This window comes from Mobula hypostoma, chromosome 6 (genome assembly GCF_963921235.1).
Source record: "Mobula hypostoma chromosome 6, sMobHyp1.1, whole genome shotgun sequence".
In the NCBI taxonomy this organism is placed as follows: domain Eukaryota; kingdom Metazoa; phylum Chordata; class Chondrichthyes; order Myliobatiformes; family Myliobatidae; genus Mobula; species Mobula hypostoma.
Window position 1 is genome coordinate 10,202,785 of NC_086102.1, and position 21,465 is coordinate 10,224,249.

The 21,465-nt window shown below is 44.1% G+C and overlaps 1 protein-coding gene across 1 annotated transcript in view; it reads right to left on the bottom strand.

Moving 5' to 3' along the window:
* Positions 1-2,711: 2,711 nt before the first annotated feature.
* The window catches only part of LOC134347763 (transmembrane protease serine 3-like), a 54,805-nt gene continuing 36,051 nt past the window's right edge, over positions 2,712-21,465 (bottom strand). Inside the window, 5 exon segments of the mRNA XM_063050167.1 lie at positions 2,712-3,032; positions 5,539-5,684; positions 8,736-8,831; positions 14,427-14,596; positions 21,276-21,441. Of these exon segments, the coding sequence (XP_062906237.1) occupies positions 2,712-3,032; positions 5,539-5,684; positions 8,736-8,831; positions 14,427-14,596; positions 21,276-21,441 (899 nt within the window).

Consider the following 21,465-nt stretch of genomic DNA (forward strand, 5'->3'; position numbering starts at 1 on the left):
ATAGGTAGATGGAAGATAGAAAACTGGAGGGCTATGTTGGAGGTGGGTGGCAGGGTGGAGATATGTTTCTACCAAAGGAGGTGTAAGATGCGCCTTCCCTCTGCTAGCTTTTAGGTTACCCTTGGGCAAGGTGTAGCACCTGATTTTAATAACTCAGGGTCACGTGAAGCCAGTGGAGCAGGTGGTGGATGGTCATATAAGCAGCTGGTGCATATCACAAGTCCTGGTTATGTGACCTCTGACACCAGGCAGACAATTTCTGAAGAGTATTGGTAATGGCTGGGGTCACCCGTCTTGTAAAGACACTCCGCAGAAGAAGGCAATGGCAAACCACTTCTGCAGAACAGCAATCATGGTCATGGATAAGACCAAGGTCACTCACGTCATACAGCATGGCACATAATAAAGTTGATAATAATGATGCAGGAAGGGAGGGTTAGACTGATCTTACAGTAGGTTAAAAGGTTAGCACAACATTGTGAATTGAAGGGTTTGTACTATTCTGTAATGTTCTATTTTCTGCAAAGCGTGCTCCAAAACTTCTAGTGCCCCAATAAATCTTTACTCAGCACAGAAAGAAGAAAGGTGTTTAGCTTCATGAAGATTACCAGAACATTTCAGTCCTAAATGTTCACTGATTGTAGGGACTGCCAACGTGGAACTAAGAATCATAGGTCAGCAGATATATTGTCTCATAGAAGGGCCGGTCTCACCTGTGACTTCAATATTTCTAGCCTTGCATTGCATAATGCTGTTTGTGCCTTAATTGACAAGCAAATTAAAAATTATTGAAGGCACAGGATCTTATATTTGATCCCGTGTGTATGAGAGTGTGATATCTGTTGAGGAGACACAGAGAGATTCTGAAAAATGTTAGCCAATACATGTTACAGATATGACAGCAATTCACTGTCACTTGGTGAGTGGCTACAATTCAAAATCAGCTAAAGCAGTTGGTCAAGACTGCAGCAGACATGTATGTGTGTAATGGAGCACCTCTCCCACCCCCCACTGGACACAAAGTAATTCAAGGCAGCAACTGATTTAATGGTCAGGAGAAAGGGAGATTAAAGAGATTCATCTCCTAAATTACAGAGAAAGGTTGAACAAGTTGGGTCTTTACTCTTTGGAGAGTAGAAGGTTGAGGGGGGACTTGATAGAGTTGACGTGGATAGACTTTTTCCATTGAGAGTGGGGGAGATTCAAACAAGAGGACATGAGTTGAGAGTTAAAGGGCAAAAGTTTAGGGGTAATATGAGGGGGAGCTTTAAATGACAACATCAAACCTGCCTAAATTGGACAGCTATATGGACAGGAAAGGAATGGAGGGTTATGGGCCGAGTGCAGGTCGGTGGACTAGGTGAGAGTAAGAGTTCGGCACGGACTAGGAGGGCCGAGATGGCCTGTTTCCGTGCTGTAATTGGTATATGGTTTATATGGTTTATCAGTTTTATTTATCACATGTACATCAAAACATACAGTGAAATGTGTCTCTATGTTAACAACCAACACAGTTTGAGGAAATGCTGGGGGCACTTCAAGCCAGCAAGGATCGCCATGTTTCCGGCACCAATATAATATACCCACAACTTACTCACCCTAACCCATACGTGTTTGGAATGTGGGAGGAAATGTGGAAGAAACCTACACAGTCACAGGAAGAATGTACAAACTCCTTACAGGAATTGAACCTGGGCATTGGCTGTCACATAATGGTATTACACTAACGGATACAGTAATGTGCTGAGATCCTCAGCCAAGTCAAGTTCATGAATCTCTGGTGGTGTCATATCTTGACTGAAGGGACACTCTTGCAAAAAACTATAGGGAGAAAAGCTCTGTGGTAATAAGATTGTGGATATCCCGGGACGTGGCTCAAAGGGAGAGTACCTGCTTTGTATGCATGGAACCCTGAATATAAGAATTAATCTTTTGTTTCAAAAATAGAGAAAGCAGTAAACATGTACTGTGTCTACAATATTTATGTATGGCACTTGTGCTTATACTGTGGAATAAAGCTGGTGCCAGAAACAGCTTCTTCCCCTCTGCCATCAGGTCCCTGAAATGACCTGAAAAGCCCTCATTCTTCCTCAGACATACTTCCTTCAACTTGCACTAATGTCGTTGTTGCACACAGAAAATGCTAGAGGAACTCTGCAGGCCAGGCAGCACCTATGGAAATGAGTAAACATTCGGTGTTTCAGGCCGAGACCTTTCATTGGGACTTAATTTTAGGTGATTGGAGGATATAAGGGAAGAAGTCAGAAGTAGGAATTTTATACAGAGAGCAGTGGGTGTCTGGAATGCACTGCCAGGGAGGTATTAGAGTTAGATACGGGTTACAGACATTTAAGAGACTCTTATGGTACTGTGCAAAAGTCTTAAGGTTAACTTGTAGGTTGAGTTGGTGGAAAGGAATTTATGCCCTATGTTCTTTGTGAAGAAGCAGGCGAACCCGATCTGAAAAGCAGAACTTGTCACTATGGCTGAGATGAGAAATATAAAAACAGGGAGGTCATAAGAACATTTATAATTTGGCATCTTTTTGGTCATTTAATAAGATCCTAGCTGCTCCTCTACCTGGCTGTTATTGGTGCTGTGAAGTCCTCACCCATAACCCTTCCACTCTTGTCATACATCTAGTGGATTTTGGCTCAGTGAAAACTTTCAGTCCCACAAAGCCCCAGACGTCCTGGTGGCCAAATCCCCACTTAAAGGGGCCCTGCAGTTAAAAATTCCACAAGGCATTCAGGAAATCCAAGTTTCCTGACCCACACCTCCTCTCCTTGGCATTTCCACCCACTCACCTCCTGGCTTCTATCAAAGGGCAAAGAGAGCGTCAAAGACAATGCAAGGCTGGCGTACAGCGGCAGCAGTACCTCCATTTGCTCATGGATCCAGTCCAGGTACTCGGTGACCCTCGCGTACACCCCGGGTTTGTTCTGGTTGGCGCAACCCGCTCCCCAGCTTGTGATGCCAACTAAATGCCATCCATTCTCTTCGCTGCAGGCCAGTGGTCCCCCGCTGTCTCCCTGTGTAAAATCCAAGTGAAAATCTCCAAAGTCAAAGGAAAATCCATGGAACGGGAACTCTGTTACAGCCAGCAATTGGCTTAAACACATGTGACCTAAAGCAACACAGACAAAATGCTGGAGGAACTCAGCAAGTCAGGCTGCATCTACAGGAGGCAGGGTAGCACAGAGGTTAATGTAACACTGTTACTGTGCCAGCATCCCAGGTTCAGATCCACCACTGACAGTAAGGAGATTGTACTTTCTCCTTGTGCCCATGTGGGTTTTCTCTGACCAGTTCTCTCCTACATTCCAGATGAGGCACGGTTTAGGGTCAGTGAGTTGTGGGCATGCTGCTTTGGCGCAAGAAGCACGTGCGGGCTGTCCCCAGCACATCTTCGGACAGTACCAGTAGTTGATGCAAACAACACGTTTCACTCTATGTTTTGATGTTCTGATGTACATGTCTAATTAGATTAGATTAGATTAGATTCAACTTTATTGTCATTGTGCCAAGTACAGATACAAAGCCAATGAAATGCATTTAGCATCTGACCAGAAATGCAAAGAATAGTGGTATTTACAAAATAACTGCGAATAAAAAAAGTGCTGCAGCACACTAATATAAACGTACTGATACAGTACAGTACGGATGCAATACTGCTTAGCGCTGTGATGAGAGGTTCAGCAGTGTCACAGCCTCAGGGAAGAAGCTCTTCCTGTGCCTGCTGGTGCGGGAGGATAAAGCTAATCTTTAATCTTTAAGAATAAAGCTAATCTTTAATATATGGTTCTGGTGTAGGTAGATGGGACTAGTCAGGGGAACAGCTTGGCAAGGACTAGATGGGCCGAAAGGCCTGTTTTTGTGCTGTAACGCAAAGGATGTACTTCTCACAGCAGTTGGTAGTATTCCATCTTCCCCATGACATCCTAGTGTAATTCTACCTTGCCATCATAGAGATTATCTTCACATCAACCATTCCTGTCTGGTTTAGTGCAGTTTCTTCCTACTATATACAAAAACTACGGTGAACTGTCAGGACAGAAGAAAAGGTTATTGGCTGCAGTCTACATCACTGCAGGACGTGTATGAAAACAGGACAAAGAATCAGGTAGCAAGAAGGCATTGCGGACTCGACCCACCCTGCAAACTGCCTTTTTCAAACTCTCCCTTCAAGAAAGCACTATAGGGCTATCAAAACAAAATCTTCACTCCATTTTAAAGGTTTCTTCCCCCAGGCAGTTAATCTGTTCGACTATTATAGTCAGCCTCCCCTCATCCACCCCATTATACCCATTTAATGTGGATAAATGTGAGGTTATCCACCTTGGTGGCGAAAACAGATTATTATTTGAATGGTGGCCGATTAGGAAAAGGGGAGGTGCAACGAGACCTGGGTGTCATTATACACCAGTCATTGAAAGTGGGCATGCAGGTACAGCAGGCGGTGAAAAAAAGCGAATGGTATGCTAGCATTCATAGCAAGAGGATTCGAGTACAGGAGCAGGGAGGTACTACTGCAGTTGTACAAGGCCTTGGTGAGACCACACCTGGAGTATTGTGTGCAGTTTTGGTCCCCTAATCTAAGGAAAGACATCCTTGCCATAGAGGGAGTACAAAGAAGGTTCACCAGATTGATTCCTGGGATGGCAGGACTTTCATATGATAAAAGACTGGATCGACTAGGCTTATACTCTCTGGAATTTAGAAGATTGAGGGGGGATCTTATTGAAACGTATAAAATCCTAAAGGGATTGGACAGGCTAGATGCAGAAAGGTTGTTCCCGATGTTGGGGAAGTCCAGAACGAGGGGTCACAGTTTGAGGATAAAGGGGAAGCCTTTTAGGACTGAGATTAGGAAAAACTTCTTCACACAGAGAGTGGTGAATCTGTGGAATTCTCTGCCACAGGAAACAGTTGAGGCCAGTTCATCGGCTATATTTAAGAGGGAGTTAGATATGGCCCTTGTGGCTAAAGGGATCGGGGGTATGGAGGGAAGGCTGGTACAGGGTTCTGAGTTGGATGATCAGCCATGATCATACTGAATGGTGGTGCAGGCTCGAAGGGCTGAATGGCCTACTCCTGCACCTATTTTCTATGTTTCTATTACCTCAGTCATCGCTTTGCTCTGTAAACACTTGAAACTGCTTTTTATAATGCCGTTTACATTGTAAATACATGTTGATATTTATGTACAGCACCATGCAAAGGTCTAAGGCACGCATACATGATATAGCTTGGGGGCTAAGACTTTTGCACAGTACTGCATTTGTCAACATGGAGCAGAGATTGAGTTTGTAAATCTGGTGGAAAGAATGGACGTTGGAAATGGCGAAGGTGGAGTGCCGTGGGAGAGGTGCAGGACAGGTGGCAGAAGAACAAGTTCTGGGACAGGGGTGTGGCACGGGCGCAGCCATATCCAGCCCTGAGACACCAGGCAAGGTGAATAAAGTCAATGCTTAAACCTTGATGATTCCATGACTCTATGATCTTTGAACAGATCCCGTGTGCGGGCTGGGACCTTACCTGACAAGTATCAACACCTCCCTGCAGATAGCCGGCACAGATCATCCTGGAGCTTATTTTCTTGTGGTAAATGTCAGGCCGACTGCAGATGTGATTGGGAATCAGGGGAACCTTGGCCTCTCTTAGACTGAGAGAAATTTCCTCTGCTGGATTACAAAAGCACGTTGTTATGATAGTTCACATGATGGAACCCAGCATCAGAGCCATTTGCTTAGATTTTAATCCTAGAGTTGTAATTGGTTCTCTGCGTTCGTCAGTGGCAATTGGCTACTCCCATGTCTTGTAAATTAGCACAACAAGTAATTCCTGAAGAAGTTTTACAAAGCTGTTGCATTTGGACACTGGCCAATGAAAACAGGGTGTTAAGATAGTGTACCAGTTAGCATAAATTTATTACAGCATCAGCAATCAACAACCTGGGTTTAATTCCCACTGCTGTCTATAAGGAGTGTGACCACATGGGTTTCCTCCAGATAGCAGGCAATTGAAATGAGCTGCCAAAGGAAGGTGGTAATGGGTACAACTGTCGTGCTTGAAAGACATCTGCTCAGGGACAGGGATAAGAAAAGTTTAGGAGGATACGGGACAAACACAGACAAATTGGACTAGGACGAGCTTGGTTGGTATGGACAAGTTGGGCCAAAGTGCTTGTTTCCACTCTGTACAACTCCATGCGTCTATAACACTCACACACACATACAGTAGTCCTGACTGCAGCTTAAAGAATGAACACTTAAGCACACAGACAGTCTTGCAAGTAGTTTAGAGTGTGTCTTTCTCTGCTTTCCCTCATTGGATCATTATTGATCTTCTGGATTGAAATAGTGATGGCATAGTGAGTGATCGTTTAGATTTCACTCCTTTTTAAAGGTTTCTTCCCCCAGTGAATTAATCTGATCAGCTATTCTATTTTGTCACCCCACCCCCTCTGTCTGTTACCTCAGTTATTTCACAGCATTGCAGACACTTGAAACCGCAGTTCATAATGCCGTTTACATGCTGGTATTTATGCATATCTTATTCCATGTCCATGCTTTAACATCTAATCTAGCCACTGGGAGATCGTTTTGCTAAACACCTACGCTCTGTCCGCCAGAGAAAGCAGGATCTTCCAGTGGCCACACATTTTAATTCCACGTCCCATTCCGATATGTCTATCCAGGCCTCCCCTACTGTCAAGATGAAGCCACACTCAGATTGGAGGAACAGCACCTTATATTCCGTAAAGGGTGGCCTTCAACCTGATGGCATGAACATTGGCTTCTCAAACTTCCGCTAATGCCCCACCTCCCCCTCGTACCCCATCCGTTATTTATTTATATACACACATTCTTTCTCTCTCTCTCCTTTTTCTCCCTCTGTCCCTCTCACTATACCCCTTGCCCATCTCCTTCTCCCTAGGCCTCCTGTCCCATGATCCTCTCATATCCCTTTTACCAATCACCTGTCCAGCTCTTGGCTCCATCCCTCCCCCTCCTGTCTTCTCCTTTCATTTCGGATCTCCCCCTCTCACTTTCAAATCCCTTACTGGCTCTTCTTTCAGTTAGTCCTGACGAAGGGTCTTGGCCCGAAATGTCGACTGTACCTCTTCCTAGAGATGCTGCCTGGCCTGCTGCGTTCACCAGCAACTTTTATGTGTGTTGCTTGAAATTCCAGTATCTGCAGATTTCCTTGTGTTTGGTGAATAATGTTGATCCTTGATCTTTGATTCTCCATTTGGTTTCAGGAAGATTGGGAATGCACATAGGTCACTGCAGCCCGAAGGCAGCGGCTCTACAGTGTCAGTCACCGAACACATGGAGGGGAGGCCTCTGTTGGTCGGGTTTGACCATGTTGTATCCTAGCTTTCATACGCAAGTCAGGACAGTAAAATATGGACAGCAAGTTGTTTCCCATGCAGCAGATTCCCCCTCTCCATGCAGCAGATAAATCAAAAGGAACGGCAGAGACCGATACAGTTTGACGATAGAGTGGTGTTGCCGGAATTGCCAGTCAATGTTGAATTCTGAAGTCAAAGTTGCAAAGGGACTTGGGAGTCCTTGCGCAGGATTCCCAAAAGGTTAACTTACAAGACTGAGTCGGTGGTGGGGAAGGCGAATGCGATGTTAGCATTCATTTCAAGTGAACTAGAATATGAGAGCAAGGATGTGATGCTGAGGCTTTATAAGGCATTGGTCAGACAGCACTTTGAGTATTATAAGCAGCTTTGGGCCCCTTTTTCTTGCTGGCATTGGAGAATGTCCAGAGGAGTTACACAGAAATGATTCTGGGAACAAAAGGGTTAACATATGAGGAGTGTTGCTTGGCTCTGTATCTATATTCGTTGGAGTTTAGCAGAATGATAGGGGATCTCAATGAAACCGATTGAATATTGAAAGGCCTCGACAGAGTGGATGTGGAGAAGATGTTTCCTATAACTGGGGAGTCGAGGACCAGAATAGAGGGAGTCAGCCTCAATAGAGGAACATCCACTTAAAACAGAGATGAGAAGGAATTTCATTTGCCAGAGGGTGGTGGCTTTGTGGAATTAATTGCAATGGGCGGCTGTGGAGGCCAAGTCAATGAGTATATTTAAACTAGAATCAGCCATCAAAAGCTGTGGCAAGAAGGCAGGAAAATAGGGTTGAGAGGGATAATAAATCAGCCATGATGAAATGGCAGAGCAGATGCGATGGGGTGAATGAGCTAATTCTGCTCTTATGTCTTATGGTCTTATTTCAATGTCAGACTGCCTTAGGGACTCCAGCTCCAGACTCTCCCTTGGGGTTTACTCCGGAAACCTTCCACTTGAGCGGGTCTAGCTGCAAGGAATGGAGGTTTGAGATCAGAGTTTTCCTTCTCCTCGGTGAGCTGCCAACCACAGCTGACAAGCCCCATATGCCCAAACCAACTGGTTTTAAAGTGCCAATAAGCTGCCCTTGCCCCTTCGCCTATCTGTAGAAAAGGTTCTTCCAACCTTAGTTACTAAGCCACACGTGAAGGCCAGGAGCTGGACTTTGTTTTCAGAGGCTACTGCAGATGCACATTATTGGGACTATTTAATAGATAGTGGGAGCTTATCCCCACTTCCTCCCCATCCCTTGCAATGACAACTTGAACTGAATGCTATGTCCAGCAGACGGAAGCCAGCTGACCTTTCTCCTACGGCCCCAAGACCACTGGTTTTGACACATACCCACTTCCGTAACGCTCCTTACCTCCTTCATTGGTCAGACCCCAGCCCGAGATCCAGCAGGCTTTGCCATCTGGAAATTCCTGCCCAGAATTTGGGAGACAGATGGGCTGGATCCAATCTGAAACAAGACGTGGAGATCATTTCCTGCAAAGCTGGAATCGCATAGCACAATGAGATAACTAGAGAAGAGAGACATTGGGACAGTTGAGGGCAAAGATACCAATGATGGAGGCATGGAAATTGGCACTGAAGGATGCCAGAGAGATGTCAGTTCTGAGGGAGGTTACTGAGACGGATGAGGAGTATTGTATATAGTCTTTACGGGAAAGGTGTGGAGGCTCTGGAGAGGGCTCAGAAGAGGTTTGCCCAGACGGTCCCTGGAGCAGAGGGTGTTAACTATAAGGAGAGGCTGAACAAAGTCTGGTTGTTTTTCTGGAGCACTGGTGGCTCAGGGAAGCCCTAATAGAACCGAGCACTGGTTCTAATGAGCAGCTCTCATAGGGTAAAGAGAGTCCTTCTCCCAGGATAGATATGTTAAATATTAGAGGACAGTGATTTAAAGTGGGAGAGGGGATTCAGCAGCAGAATAACAGATTGGCACAGACTAGATGGGCCAAAGGTTTCTGTGCCGTAGTGCTCTTTGACCCTTGGAATGCACAGGGCAATTTTTCTATTTACACAGAGAGTGATATATTCTTGGAGCGTGTTGTTAAGGTATGGTGGAAGTCTTATTCTCTTCCCCGCTCTCCCATCAGCCAGAAGATACAGAAACCCAAGAGCATGTACTGCCACACTCAAGGACAACATCTATGCTGCTGTCATCGAATTCTTGAATGGACCTCTCACTACGAGAGACTCTTGATCTCCCAATCCACCTCTTTGTGACCATGGTATGCTGCTTGCCTGCTCCGCACTCCTTCTGTAACAACACTCTGTGGTCATTTTAATACTTACTGCCTGTACATAATAAAGTGATCACTGAGTGTATGTTTGTAGTCATCTGCAGCTGTAGCCCATCCACTTCCGGGTTCAACTCATTATGCATTCTGAGATGCTCTTCTGCACACCACTATTGCAACACATGGTGAGTGTGTTTCTGACAATTTCCTGCCAGCTTGACCCAGTTTGGCCATTCTCCTCTGATCTCTCTCATTAACAAGGTGTTTTCACCCCCAGAACTGCCACTCACTGGAAGTTTTTATTTGTTTTTCACACCATTCTCTGTAAGCTCCAAAGACTGCTGTGCATGAAAATAAGGCTTTTTTCTCCACTGAACTGGCCATTTTTTTTTGCACCTTTCTCTATAAATGCTAGAGACTATGCTGTGTGAAAATACCAGAATATCAGTAGTTTCTAAAATACTCAAACCATCCAATCTGGCACCAACAATCATTCCACAGTCAAAGCCACTTAAATATCATTTCATCCCCATTCTGATGTTTGGTCTGAACAATAACTGAACCTCTTGACCAAGTCTGCATGCTTTTCTGCATTGAGCTGCTGCCACATGATTGGCTAATTAGATATTTGGTTCATGAGCAGCTGTACACATGCAGCTAATAAAGTGACAACTAAGTGTACATTCTGCATTCTGTTTTACATTTTTACTTCCTTGATTCACCTCTGTATGCAATTATCTGCCTGGACAGTACACAAACCTTTTTTTTCACTTGATCTTGGTACACTTGACAATAATAAACCATCACTAATTAACAGTGTTATATTTCATGAAGAGAGTACAGTCCATAACCACTTCTCTCAAATAGTACTAAGAATGCTGGAAGTATATGTGAATCATATATAGGCCTCCAAACAGTAGCCAAGATGTGGGGTTGAGATTGCAAAGGGAGCTGGAAAAGGCATGTAATAAGAGTAATGTTACAATTGTAATGGGGGACTTCAATATTGGGAAAAACAGGTTGGTGTCAGATGGCAAGAGAGGGAATTTGTTGAATGCTTGCAAGATGGCTTTTTAGGTGACTTTCTAGAGCAGCTTGTACTTGAGCCTACTTGGGGAAAGGCCATCTAAGATTGGGTGTAGTGTAATAACCCAGATCTTATTAGGGAACTTAATGTAAAGGAACCCTTAGGAGGCAGTGATCACAATATGATTGAATTCATACTGCAATTTGAGAGGAAGAAGCAGAGGTCAGATGTATCAGTATCACAATGGAATAAAGGGGATTACAGAGGCACGAGAGAGGAGCTAGCCCAGGTGGACTGGAGGAGGATACTGGCGGGGACGACAGCAGAGCTGAGATGGCTGAGGTCCACAAGGCAGAGGATAGGTATGTCCCATAGAAGCAGCTCTCAGGTGGCAGGATAGGCAAGTGTGGTTGACAAGGGAAGTTAAGGACTGCATAAAAGCCATGAAAAGAGCATATGAGGTAGCAAAAGTGAGTGGGAAGTTGGATGATTGGGAAGTTTTTAAAATCCAACAACAGGCCACTATGAAAACAAGAAGAAAGGAAAAGATAAAATATGAGGGCAAACTAGCCAATAATATAAAGCAGGATACCAAAAGTTTTCCAGTTATATAAAGAGTAAAAGAGAGGTGAGAGTTGATATTGGATCACAGGAAAATGATGCTGGTGAGGTAGTAACGAGGGAAAAACAATGGGGGATGAGCTTAATGTGTACTTTGCATCAGTCTTCACTGTGGAAGACACTAGCAGTGTGCCAGAGGTCTGTGAGTGTCTGGGAGCAAGAATGAGTGTCATTGCTATTACAACGGAAAAAGTGTTAGGCAAGCTGAAAGGTCTTAAGGTAACTAAGTCATCTGGACCAGGTGGACTACATCCCGGAGTCCTGAGAGAGGTTGCTGAAGAGATAATGGATGCATTGGTCATGATCTTTCAAGCGTCACTTGATTCTGGCATGGTCCCAGAGGATTGGAAGATTGTAAATGCCACTACACTTTTTAAGAAGGGAGGAAGGCAGAAGAAAGGAAATTATGGGCTAGTTAGTCTAATCTCAGTGTTTGGGAAAGTGCTGGAGTTTATTATTAAGGATGAGGTTTCGGGGTACTTGGAGACTAATGATAAAATAAGACAAAGTCAGCATGGTTTCTGTAAAGGGAAATCTTGCCTGACAAATCTGTTAGAGTTCTTTGAGGAAGTAACAAGGAGGGTGGACAAAGGAGAGGCAGAGAATGTCATTTACTTAGATTTTCAGAAGACGTTTGATAAGGTGCCACATATGAGGCTGCTTAACGAGAAACAATCCTATGGTGTTGCAGGGAAGATACTGGCATGGATAGAGGAATGGCTGACAGGCAGGAGGCAGCGAGTGGGAATAAAGGGGGCCTTTTCTGGTTGGCTGCCAATGACTAGTGGTGTTCCTCAGGGGTCAGCATTGGGACCGCTACTTTTCATATTGTTTTTTCAATGATTTCGATAATGGAATTGATGGCTTTGTGGCAAAATTTGCAGATGATATGAAGATAGGTGGAGGGATAGGTAGTGCTGAGGAAGCAATGTGATCGCAGCAGGACTTAGACAAATTGGAAGAATGGGCAAAAAAGAGGTAGATGGAATACAGTGTTGGGAAATGTATGATAATGCATTTTGGTAAAAGGAACAATAGTACTGATTATTATCTAAATGGGGAGAAAGTTCAAACAGCAGAGGTGCAGAGAGACTTAGGTGCTAGACACCCAGAAGGTTCATTTACATGTTCAGTCTTAGTAAAGAAGGCAAATGTAGTGTTGGCATTTATTTCAATGGGAGTAGAATATAAAAGCAAAGAGATAATTCTGAGGCTTTATAAGACACTAGTCAGGCTGCACTTGGAGATTTGTTAACAGTTTTGGGCTCCTCATTTCAGAAAGAATGTATTGTCATTGGAGAGGGTCCAGTGGAGGTTCACGAGGACAATTCTGGGAATGAAGGGGTTAACATAAGGAGTGTTTGGCGGCTTTGGGCCGGTACTCACTGGGATTTAGAAGAATGTGGGAGGATCTCATTGAAACCTACCAGATGTTGAAAGGACTAGATAGGGTGGATGTGGAGAGGATGTTTCCTATGGTAGGGATATCCAGAACTAGAGGGCAGAGCCTCAAAGTTGTGGGGTGACCTTTTAGAACAGAACAGAGATAAGGAGGAATTTTTTTAGCCAGAGAGTAGTGAATCTGTGGAATGCTCTGCCACAGACTGTGGTGGAGGCCAAGTCCGTGGGTATATTTAAGGCAGAAGTTGATAGTTCCCTGATCAGTCAGGACATGAAAGGATATGGCGAGAAGGCAGGTGTATGGGGTCAAGTGGGACATGGGATCAGCCATGCTGGAATAGCAGAGAAGACTCGATGGGCTGAATGGCCTAATTCTGCTTTTATGGACTTATGGTCTAAGTACTCCTCAGTCAGGCAGCATCTGTGGAGGGAGAAGTAGATTTACTGTTCAGATAAAATACCTTCAACCTGTAATGTTGACTCTTGCTTCTTGTTCTGCACATGCTGCTTGACCTATCACTAATCCCGGCATGTTTCTATTTAATTTTGAATTTCCAATATCAGCTGTATCTTAGTTTTGTTCCAAAACACTTAAATGGCATTTGGCTCTGGTGATCAAATCAGTTTTAGAACATAGAAGATTACAACACAGTACAGGCCCTTCTGCCCACAATGCTGTGCCAACTTTTTAACCTACTTTAAAATCTACCTAACCCTTCCCTCCTACATAGCCCTCCATTTATCTATCATCCTCCTGCCTATCTAAGAGTTTCTTAAATGCCTCTAATGCCACTATCATTTCCTCTGGCAAAACGTTCCATGTACTCAACACTTAGTGTGTAAAATACTGACCTCTGACATTTCCCCATACTTTCCTCCAATCACCTTAAAATTATGTCCCCTCATATTAGCCATTTCAGCCTTGGGAAAAACTCTCTGGCTGTCCATTCGATCTATGCCTCTTATCATCTTGTACACTTTTATCAAGTTACCTCTCATCCTTTTTCACTTTGGAGGAAAGCCCTCAGCTCACTCAACCTAACTTCATTACAGAGTTTTCACATAAAATAAACTGGGAATATTTGTGACTTTCTAGCAGTAACCTTTTACGTCCAGGAATGAATAAAGATTGTACAATGGGGGTCAGACTTAAAGGCAGCTACACCCAAAATAGGATCATTTTTATTTATCAATAAATAGCCTGTAATCTATGGAGAGTAGAGAATTTGATCCTAGGAATCAGGAATAATCCTTGATCCAGACTACCAATGAGAAATATACAGATTGCTAATGCACTCCATTACAAAATAGATTTTTAGGCATAAATTTCAGAAAGAATCCAACAAAGTTACAAGTACTTTTCACCAGTGGGATATATTACTGTTTAGTTGCCAGTCCAGACTGCCAAAACCCCAATCCGGATGTCCAAATCCCCAATCAAAATGGCCAAATCCCTGGTCCAGACTACTAATCCCTGATCAAAGTGGTTAAATCTGCAATCCAGAAAGCTAAATCTCTGATCCAGACCACTAAATCTCTGATCTAGATTACGTGAGAAAAAACAAATTGCTAACACACTCCATAACATTCTCATTAAGAAATGTCTCTGCCCGAAATATCAATTGTTTATTCATAGATGCTGCCTGACTTGTAGAGTTTCTCCAGCATTTTACATATGTTGCTCCATGACATAATTGTGTTCTGGATATAAATTTAGGAAGGAACCCAGTGAAGCTTGAGGTACTTTCCACATGTGTAAAATTACCATTAAACGTCAGTGGTGTTTCCAGCTTTATGAGTGCAATGTCGTAATCGTAAGTGTGGCCTTTGTACTTCTTGTGGTGTACGATCCTTTCCACAACATATGACGAGCTTTCCGTCAGAGGCTGTTCTATGATGCCCACATATACTTTCCACGAAGAGAGGAATATGAACCTGAAAGCAACACGCAGAAGTTAAATAAGACGTTAATTTCAGCAAGGGCTTCTCTCCAGAACAATAGCTTGGATTCAGGGAAAATATCAAGCTGATAGAAGTCATGCAGACATGGACGAGCAGTTCAGTTGTTGTTCAGACCAAATATCAGAATGGGGAATAAATGTAATTTAAGCAACTTTTACCGTGGAATGATTGCTGGTGCCAGATGGGGCGGCTTGGGTATGTGATAAATTAGTGAATTCAATGATTTCAGTCCTGATACAGGAACTATTAGATTCCTTCTTCTTTAGTGCTTTACCTCTTCCAGCTTCCCACTTCATCTACCCTCCACCACTCACCCTTCTCTTTCACCTGGTCTTACCCATCAGCTGTCAGTTTACACTCCTTCTCCTCCCCCCAGAGAAGCTTCCAATCCCTTCCTTTCTAGTCCTGATGAGGGGTCTCGTCCCGAACTGTTGACTCTTTATTCTCTTCATAGATGCTGCCTGAACTGCTGAGTTAGCTGCTCTAGAATTTTGTACATGTTGCTCTGGATTTCCCGTAACTGCAGTAACTTCGTCAGGACGAAGGGTCTCGGCCTGAAACGTCGACTGTACCTCTTCCTATAGATGCTGCCTGGCTTGCCTGCTGCGTTCACCAGCATTTTTTGTGTGTGTTGCTTGAATTTCCAGCATCTGAAGATTTCCTCGTGTTTGTGAAGATATTAGCATAGCTGCTTGGCAGGAGGCAAAGAATGGGAATAAAAGGGAGCCTTTTTCTGGTTGGTTGCTGGTGTCTTCTGGTGTGCTGCAGGGGTCAGTGTTGGGACCACTTGTTTTTACGTTATATGTCAATGATTTGGATGGTGGAATTAATAGCTTTGTGATCAAGCTTGTGGATGATATGAAGGCAGGTAGTATTGTGGATCAGGGAGTCCGCAGAAGGATTTAGACAGATTAGGAGAATGGACAAAGAAGTGGCAGACGGAATATAGTGTAGAGAAGTGTGTGGTCATGCACCTTGGTAGCAGGACTAAAGGAGCAGACACTTTTCTAGATGGAGAGAAAATTCAAAAATGCGAGCTGCAAAGGGACTTTGGAGTCGTTGTGTAGGATTCCCCAAAGGTTAACTTGCAGCTTGAGTCAGTGGTGAGGAAGGCAAATGCAATGTTAGCATTAATTTCAAGAGAACTAGAATATAAAAATATTGTGTAATGCTGAGGCTTTATGAGCCACTTGGATGACTGAGTAGTTCTGAGTTCCTTATCAGATTCAAAATCTCTTCATTGCTAGTGTGTGAAACATACCAGAATTGATTGTGGTTGGGTGCCAAGCATAAAACACAGGACAATACCATAACAGGCAACACATTAGTAACCAACAATTTATAAGACAACAGTACAAACAGCCATGAGCAATCAACAATTAGCAGAATGGTCAAATATAAGATGTCAGTAATCAAATTTAAATATATGTTAACATATGAACAGACTCAATAATTATCAACAGAACAAGGAGAGCAGGAAAGATCATTTACTGGATGCTGTACAGGGACGGTTGGGGTATTACACCTGAATGAATTTTATTGAGAAGCTGGATAGCGACAGGAAAGAAACTTCAGACATTATGTGTAGTCTTGGTGAAGGTGGACTTGTGGAGCCTCCCTGGTGGCAATTTGCTGAATACGTGACTGCTCAGGTGGATGGAGTCAGCAGTAATTTTTTTTTCAGCCTTGTGTCAGCACACCTAAGAAAAGATGTGCAGGCATCGGTGATGGTCCAGATGAGGTTGACAAGAATGATTCTGGAAGGACTGTTTGGACCCTGAATGGAGGTGAGAGAGGAGGTGAATGGGCAGGGGCAGCACGTGGGCTGCTTGCAGGGATAAGAGCCTGGAGGGAGATTAGTGGGGAGGGGTGAGTGGACAAAGGAATCATGGAGAGAGTTAACCCTGTGGAAAGCGGAGAGAGGGAGGGAGGTAAAGATATGTTTAGTAGTCGGATCCCTTTGGAGAAGGTGGAGATTGCAGAGGAGGGTGGAGAAGATGGCGACGCGACGCAGTGCGTGCGGCTGTTCCGAATGATAGCGATTATGTGTTAACTAGGGGGCTGGGCACAATCCGGATTTGATGGAGACAGCTGTGAGAAGCACAGAGGAACAACCTAGAGAAACTTCTGAAATGCCCGCTTCGCTGCCGCTGCTACTGTGCGATTGAGAATCTCCGGAGGGAAGGCCCCAAATCCTCGGCTTTGCCTATTGCCTGCTGCCGGGGCCAGGGTCAAAGCGCTTGGCAGAGATGGTGCTTGGTGCTCAGTGTCGGAGAGCTGGTCGGAGGCTTGGAGTTTTTGGACGGACTTGGAGTCGGACTGTGGTCAGATGCTTCCAGTATGCTGCATCAGCAAGTTGGCAGTGCTGGAGGTTTACCGTCTGCGTGAGATGATGGGACTTTCGAGAGACTTTGAGACTTTTACCGTGCCATGGTCTGTTCTTATCAAATTACGGTATTGTTGCACTGTTGTAACTATATGATATAATTATGTGGTTCTTGTTAGTTTTTAAGTCGGTTTGTCATGTGTTTCTGTGATACCATTCTGGAAAAACATTGTATCATTTCTTAATACATGCATTACTAAATGACAATAAAAGAGGACTGCGTGTCCTCATAATCTAATCTAATCTAATCTAATTAGAGGGCAGGTGCTCAAGGAGAGATTGGACAACATTGGCTTGTTTTCTGAGGGGAGACCTGACAACTTTGATAAAATTATGGACACATAGATAGAGTAGACCAGGGCTTTCCAACCTTTCAAATACCAGAAAAGAAGCATTTATGCTGAAAGAGGGAAGCTGCAAACACGTATTTTACTCTGTGTTTCAGTGTACATGTGATAAACCAGAATCTGACGGAGATGTGCTGGGCAATTTTTTTTAACCACACAGAATAGTGGGACAGACTGTCAGTGGGGGCAGTGTGGGAGGGAAATACCATGGTGGTGTTTAAGAAGCTTTCAGAATAACGTGTGAAAATGCAGGAAATGGAGGAATATGGATCGTGTACAGGCGAAAGAGATTTAGTTTAATCTGGTATGGCGTTCAGCAAAGGCATTGTGGACTTTTTCTGTGCTGTTCTGTTCGATGTTCCATGAATGAGCAGAATTGCCAAACATGACCTCTGTTCTGTACATTGAAACGTACAGTGAAATGCGTCATTTGAGTCCTTTGTACTTACTGTCTCTCACCTGAAATGCCTCCTTTCTCGAATTTGAAATTTCTACCCTTGGAAAAAGACTGACTATCTACCCTATATCTACTTGTCATAGCTTTATAAATTATATCAGGGCTCCCCTCAGCTTCTGATATTCCAAAGGAAACAACAGAAGTTTGTCCAAACTCTCATTATAATACATAACCTCTAATATAGGCAGCAGGAAGATTGAAATAATCCAAGCATTTGTGGAAGGCGAGCGAGTGTTTAGCACCATCTACCGGCCTCTCTCTCACTGCTGCCAGAGGAAGGAGTTTGCATGTGGCGGTCTCTTGCTCCTTGCTCCTGAGGAAAGGTCCTTGTGTTTGAGTGACTTCTTTCTCCCTCGTTGCTGTCGGCGGATGGTGCCGGAGCAAGGTTTAATTGCAGATTTAGAGTCTAATTCAAGGTTATAATGTGTTTAGTTTCCAGTTCTGGTTCTTGTCGCTCTTTTTTATTATGATTTTTGGGTGATTTTTCAATCAAGGTGGCATGAACACTGACTTGTTGTGAATTGAAATATGCCTTTTGATTTTGTGTTTTATATTAGAATAGTACAGCACAGTACAGGCCCTTCAGCCCATAATGTTGTGCCAACCCTCAAACCCTGCCTCCCATATAAGCCCCCACCTTAGATTCCTCCATATACCTGTCTAGTAGTCTCTTAAACTTCACTAATGTATCTGCCTCCACCACTGACTCAGGCAGTGCATTCCAAGCACCAACTACTCTCTGAGTAAAAAACCTTCCTCTAATATCCCCCTTGAACTTCCCACCCCTTACCATAAAGCCATGTCCTCTTGTATTGAGCAGTGGTGCCCTGGGGAAGAGGTGCTGGCTATCCACTCTATCTATTCCTCTTATTATCTTGTACACCTCTATCATGTCTCCTCTCATCCTCCTTCTCTCCAAAGAGTAAAGCCCTAGCTCCCTTAATCTCTGATCATAATGCATACTTTCTAAACCAGGCAGCATCCTGGTAAATCTCCTCTGTACCCTTTCCAATGCTTCCACATCCTTCCTACAGTGAGGTGATCAGAACTGGACAGAATACTCCAAGTGTGGCCACTTATAATACTCCAGAGTTTTATAGAGCTGCATCATTACTTCACGACTCTTAAACTCTCTCCCTTGACTTATGAAAGCTAACACCCCATAAGCTTTCTTAACTACCCTATCCACCTGTGAGGCAACTTTCAGGGATCTGTGGACATGTACCCCGAGATCCCTCTGCTCCTCCACACTACCAAGTATCCTGCCATTTACTTTGTACTCTGTCTTGGAGTTTGTCCTTCCAAAGTGTACCACCTCACACTTCTCCGGGTTGAACTCCATCTGCCACTTCTCAGCCCACTTCTGCATCCTGTCAATGTCTCTCTGCAATCTTTGACAATCCTCTACACTATCTACAACACTGCCAACCCACCCTTCTACCCCCACATCCAGGTTGTTAATAAAAATCACGAAAAGTAGAGGTCCCAGAACAGATCCTTGTGGGACACCACTAGTCACAATCCTCCAATCTGACTGTACTCCCTCCACCACCACCCTCTGCCTTCTGCAGGCAAGCCAATTCTGAATCCACCTGGCCAAACTTCCCTGGATCCCATGCCTTCTAACTTTCTGAATAAGCCTACCTTGTGGAACCTTGTCAAATGCTTTACTAAAATCCATATAGCTCACATCCACTGCACTACCCTCATCTATATGCCTGGTCACCTCCTCAAAGAACTCTATCAGGCTTGTTAGACACGATCTGCCCTTCACAAAGCCATGCTGACTGTCCCTGATCAGACCATGATTCTCTAAATGCCTATAGATCCTATCTCTAAGAATCTTTTCCAACAGCTTTCCCACCACAGACGTAAGGCTCACAGGTCTATAATTACCCGGACTATCCATACTACCTTTTTTGAGCAATCCTCCCTCCAATCCTCCGGTACCATTCCCGTGGACAACGAGGACATAAAGATCCTAGCCAGAGGCTCAGCAATCTCTTTTCTCACTTTGTGGAGCAGCCTGGGGAATATTCCGTCAGGCCCCGTGGACTTATCTGTCCTAATGTATTTTAGCAACTCCAACACCTCCTCTCCCTTAATATCAGCATGCTCCAGAACATCAATCTCACTCATATTGTCCTCACCATCATCAAGTTCCCTCTCATTGGTGAATACCGAAGAGAAGTATTCATTGAGGACCTCGCTCACTTCCACAGCCTCCAGGCACATCTTCCCACCTTTATCTCTAATCGGTCCTACCTTCACTCCTGTCATCCTTTTTTTCTTCACATAATTGAAGAATGCCTTGGGGTTTTCCTTTACCCTACTCGCCAAGGCCTTCTCATGCCCCCTTCTTGCTCTTCTCAGAAGCTCCTTTCTTGCTTCCCTATATTCCTCAATAGACCCATCTAATCCTTGCTTCCTAAACCTCATGTATGCTGCCTTCTTCCTCCTGACTAGATTTTCCACCTCACTTGTCACCCATGGTTCCTTCACCCGACCATTCTTTATCTTCCTCACTGGGACAAATTTATCCCTTACATCCCGCAAGAGATCTCTAAACATCGACCACATGTCCATAGTACATTTCCCTGCAAAAACATCATCCCAATTCACACCTGCAAGTTCTAGCCTTATAGCCTCATAATTTGCCTTTCCCCAATTAAAAATTTTCCTGTCCTCTTTGATTCTATCCTTTTCCATGATAATTATAAAGGCCAGGGAGCGGTGGTCACTGTCCCCCAGATGCTCACCCACTGAGAGATCTGTGACCTGACCCGGTTCATTACCTAGTACTAGATCTAGTATGGCATTCCCCCTGGTTGGCCTGTCCACATACTGTGACAGGAATCCATCCTGGACACACTTAACAAATTCTGCCCCATCTAAACCCTTGGAACTAATCAGGTGCCAATCAATATTAGGGAAGTTAAAGTTACCCATGATAACAACCCTGTTATTTTTGCACCTTTCCAAAATCTGCCTCCCAATCTGCTCCTCTGTATCTCTGTATTCTGTGTTTTTTTTTTCTTTTGTTGTTTACGTGAAGTTTTTGCACATGGGTGGCAGGTTTGATGTTTTTCTTTGAATTGATTGGTTCCATGGTTCTTCTTTGTTTCGTGGCTGTCTGTGCAGAAGATGAATTTCCAGGTTGTATACTGTGTGCATACTTTGATAATGTAATAAATAATAAATGTACTTTGAATTTTTGAATTCTGGTGAACCTGTTCTGCACCCTCTCCAAAGCCATGTAATGGGGACACCAGAACTGCACACAATCCAGGTGTGGTCCAACCAACGTTTTATATAGCTGCAACTTAATGTTTTGACTTTTATACTCAGTACACTAATCATTGAAGGCCTCTGCTCTTAATATTACAAGAGCCACTGGTCCCACACTCACACACCAGATCAGGTCCCTGTCAGTTTGGCTGGATTTGCGAGGCAGAGACTTACTCAACAACACAGTGTGCTGCGGTTGCGATCCACACTGAAGATATGATGGTTCCTCCACACAGGTGTTGCCCGTCCAAGTGGAGGCTAACCTGCCAAGGCCACTGACCGGCCACCGAGAGATTCCCACCCACAATCCGAGGTGAGTATCTGGGTCTGGAGCCACACTCTGCACAAGGGAAGACAAAAATGA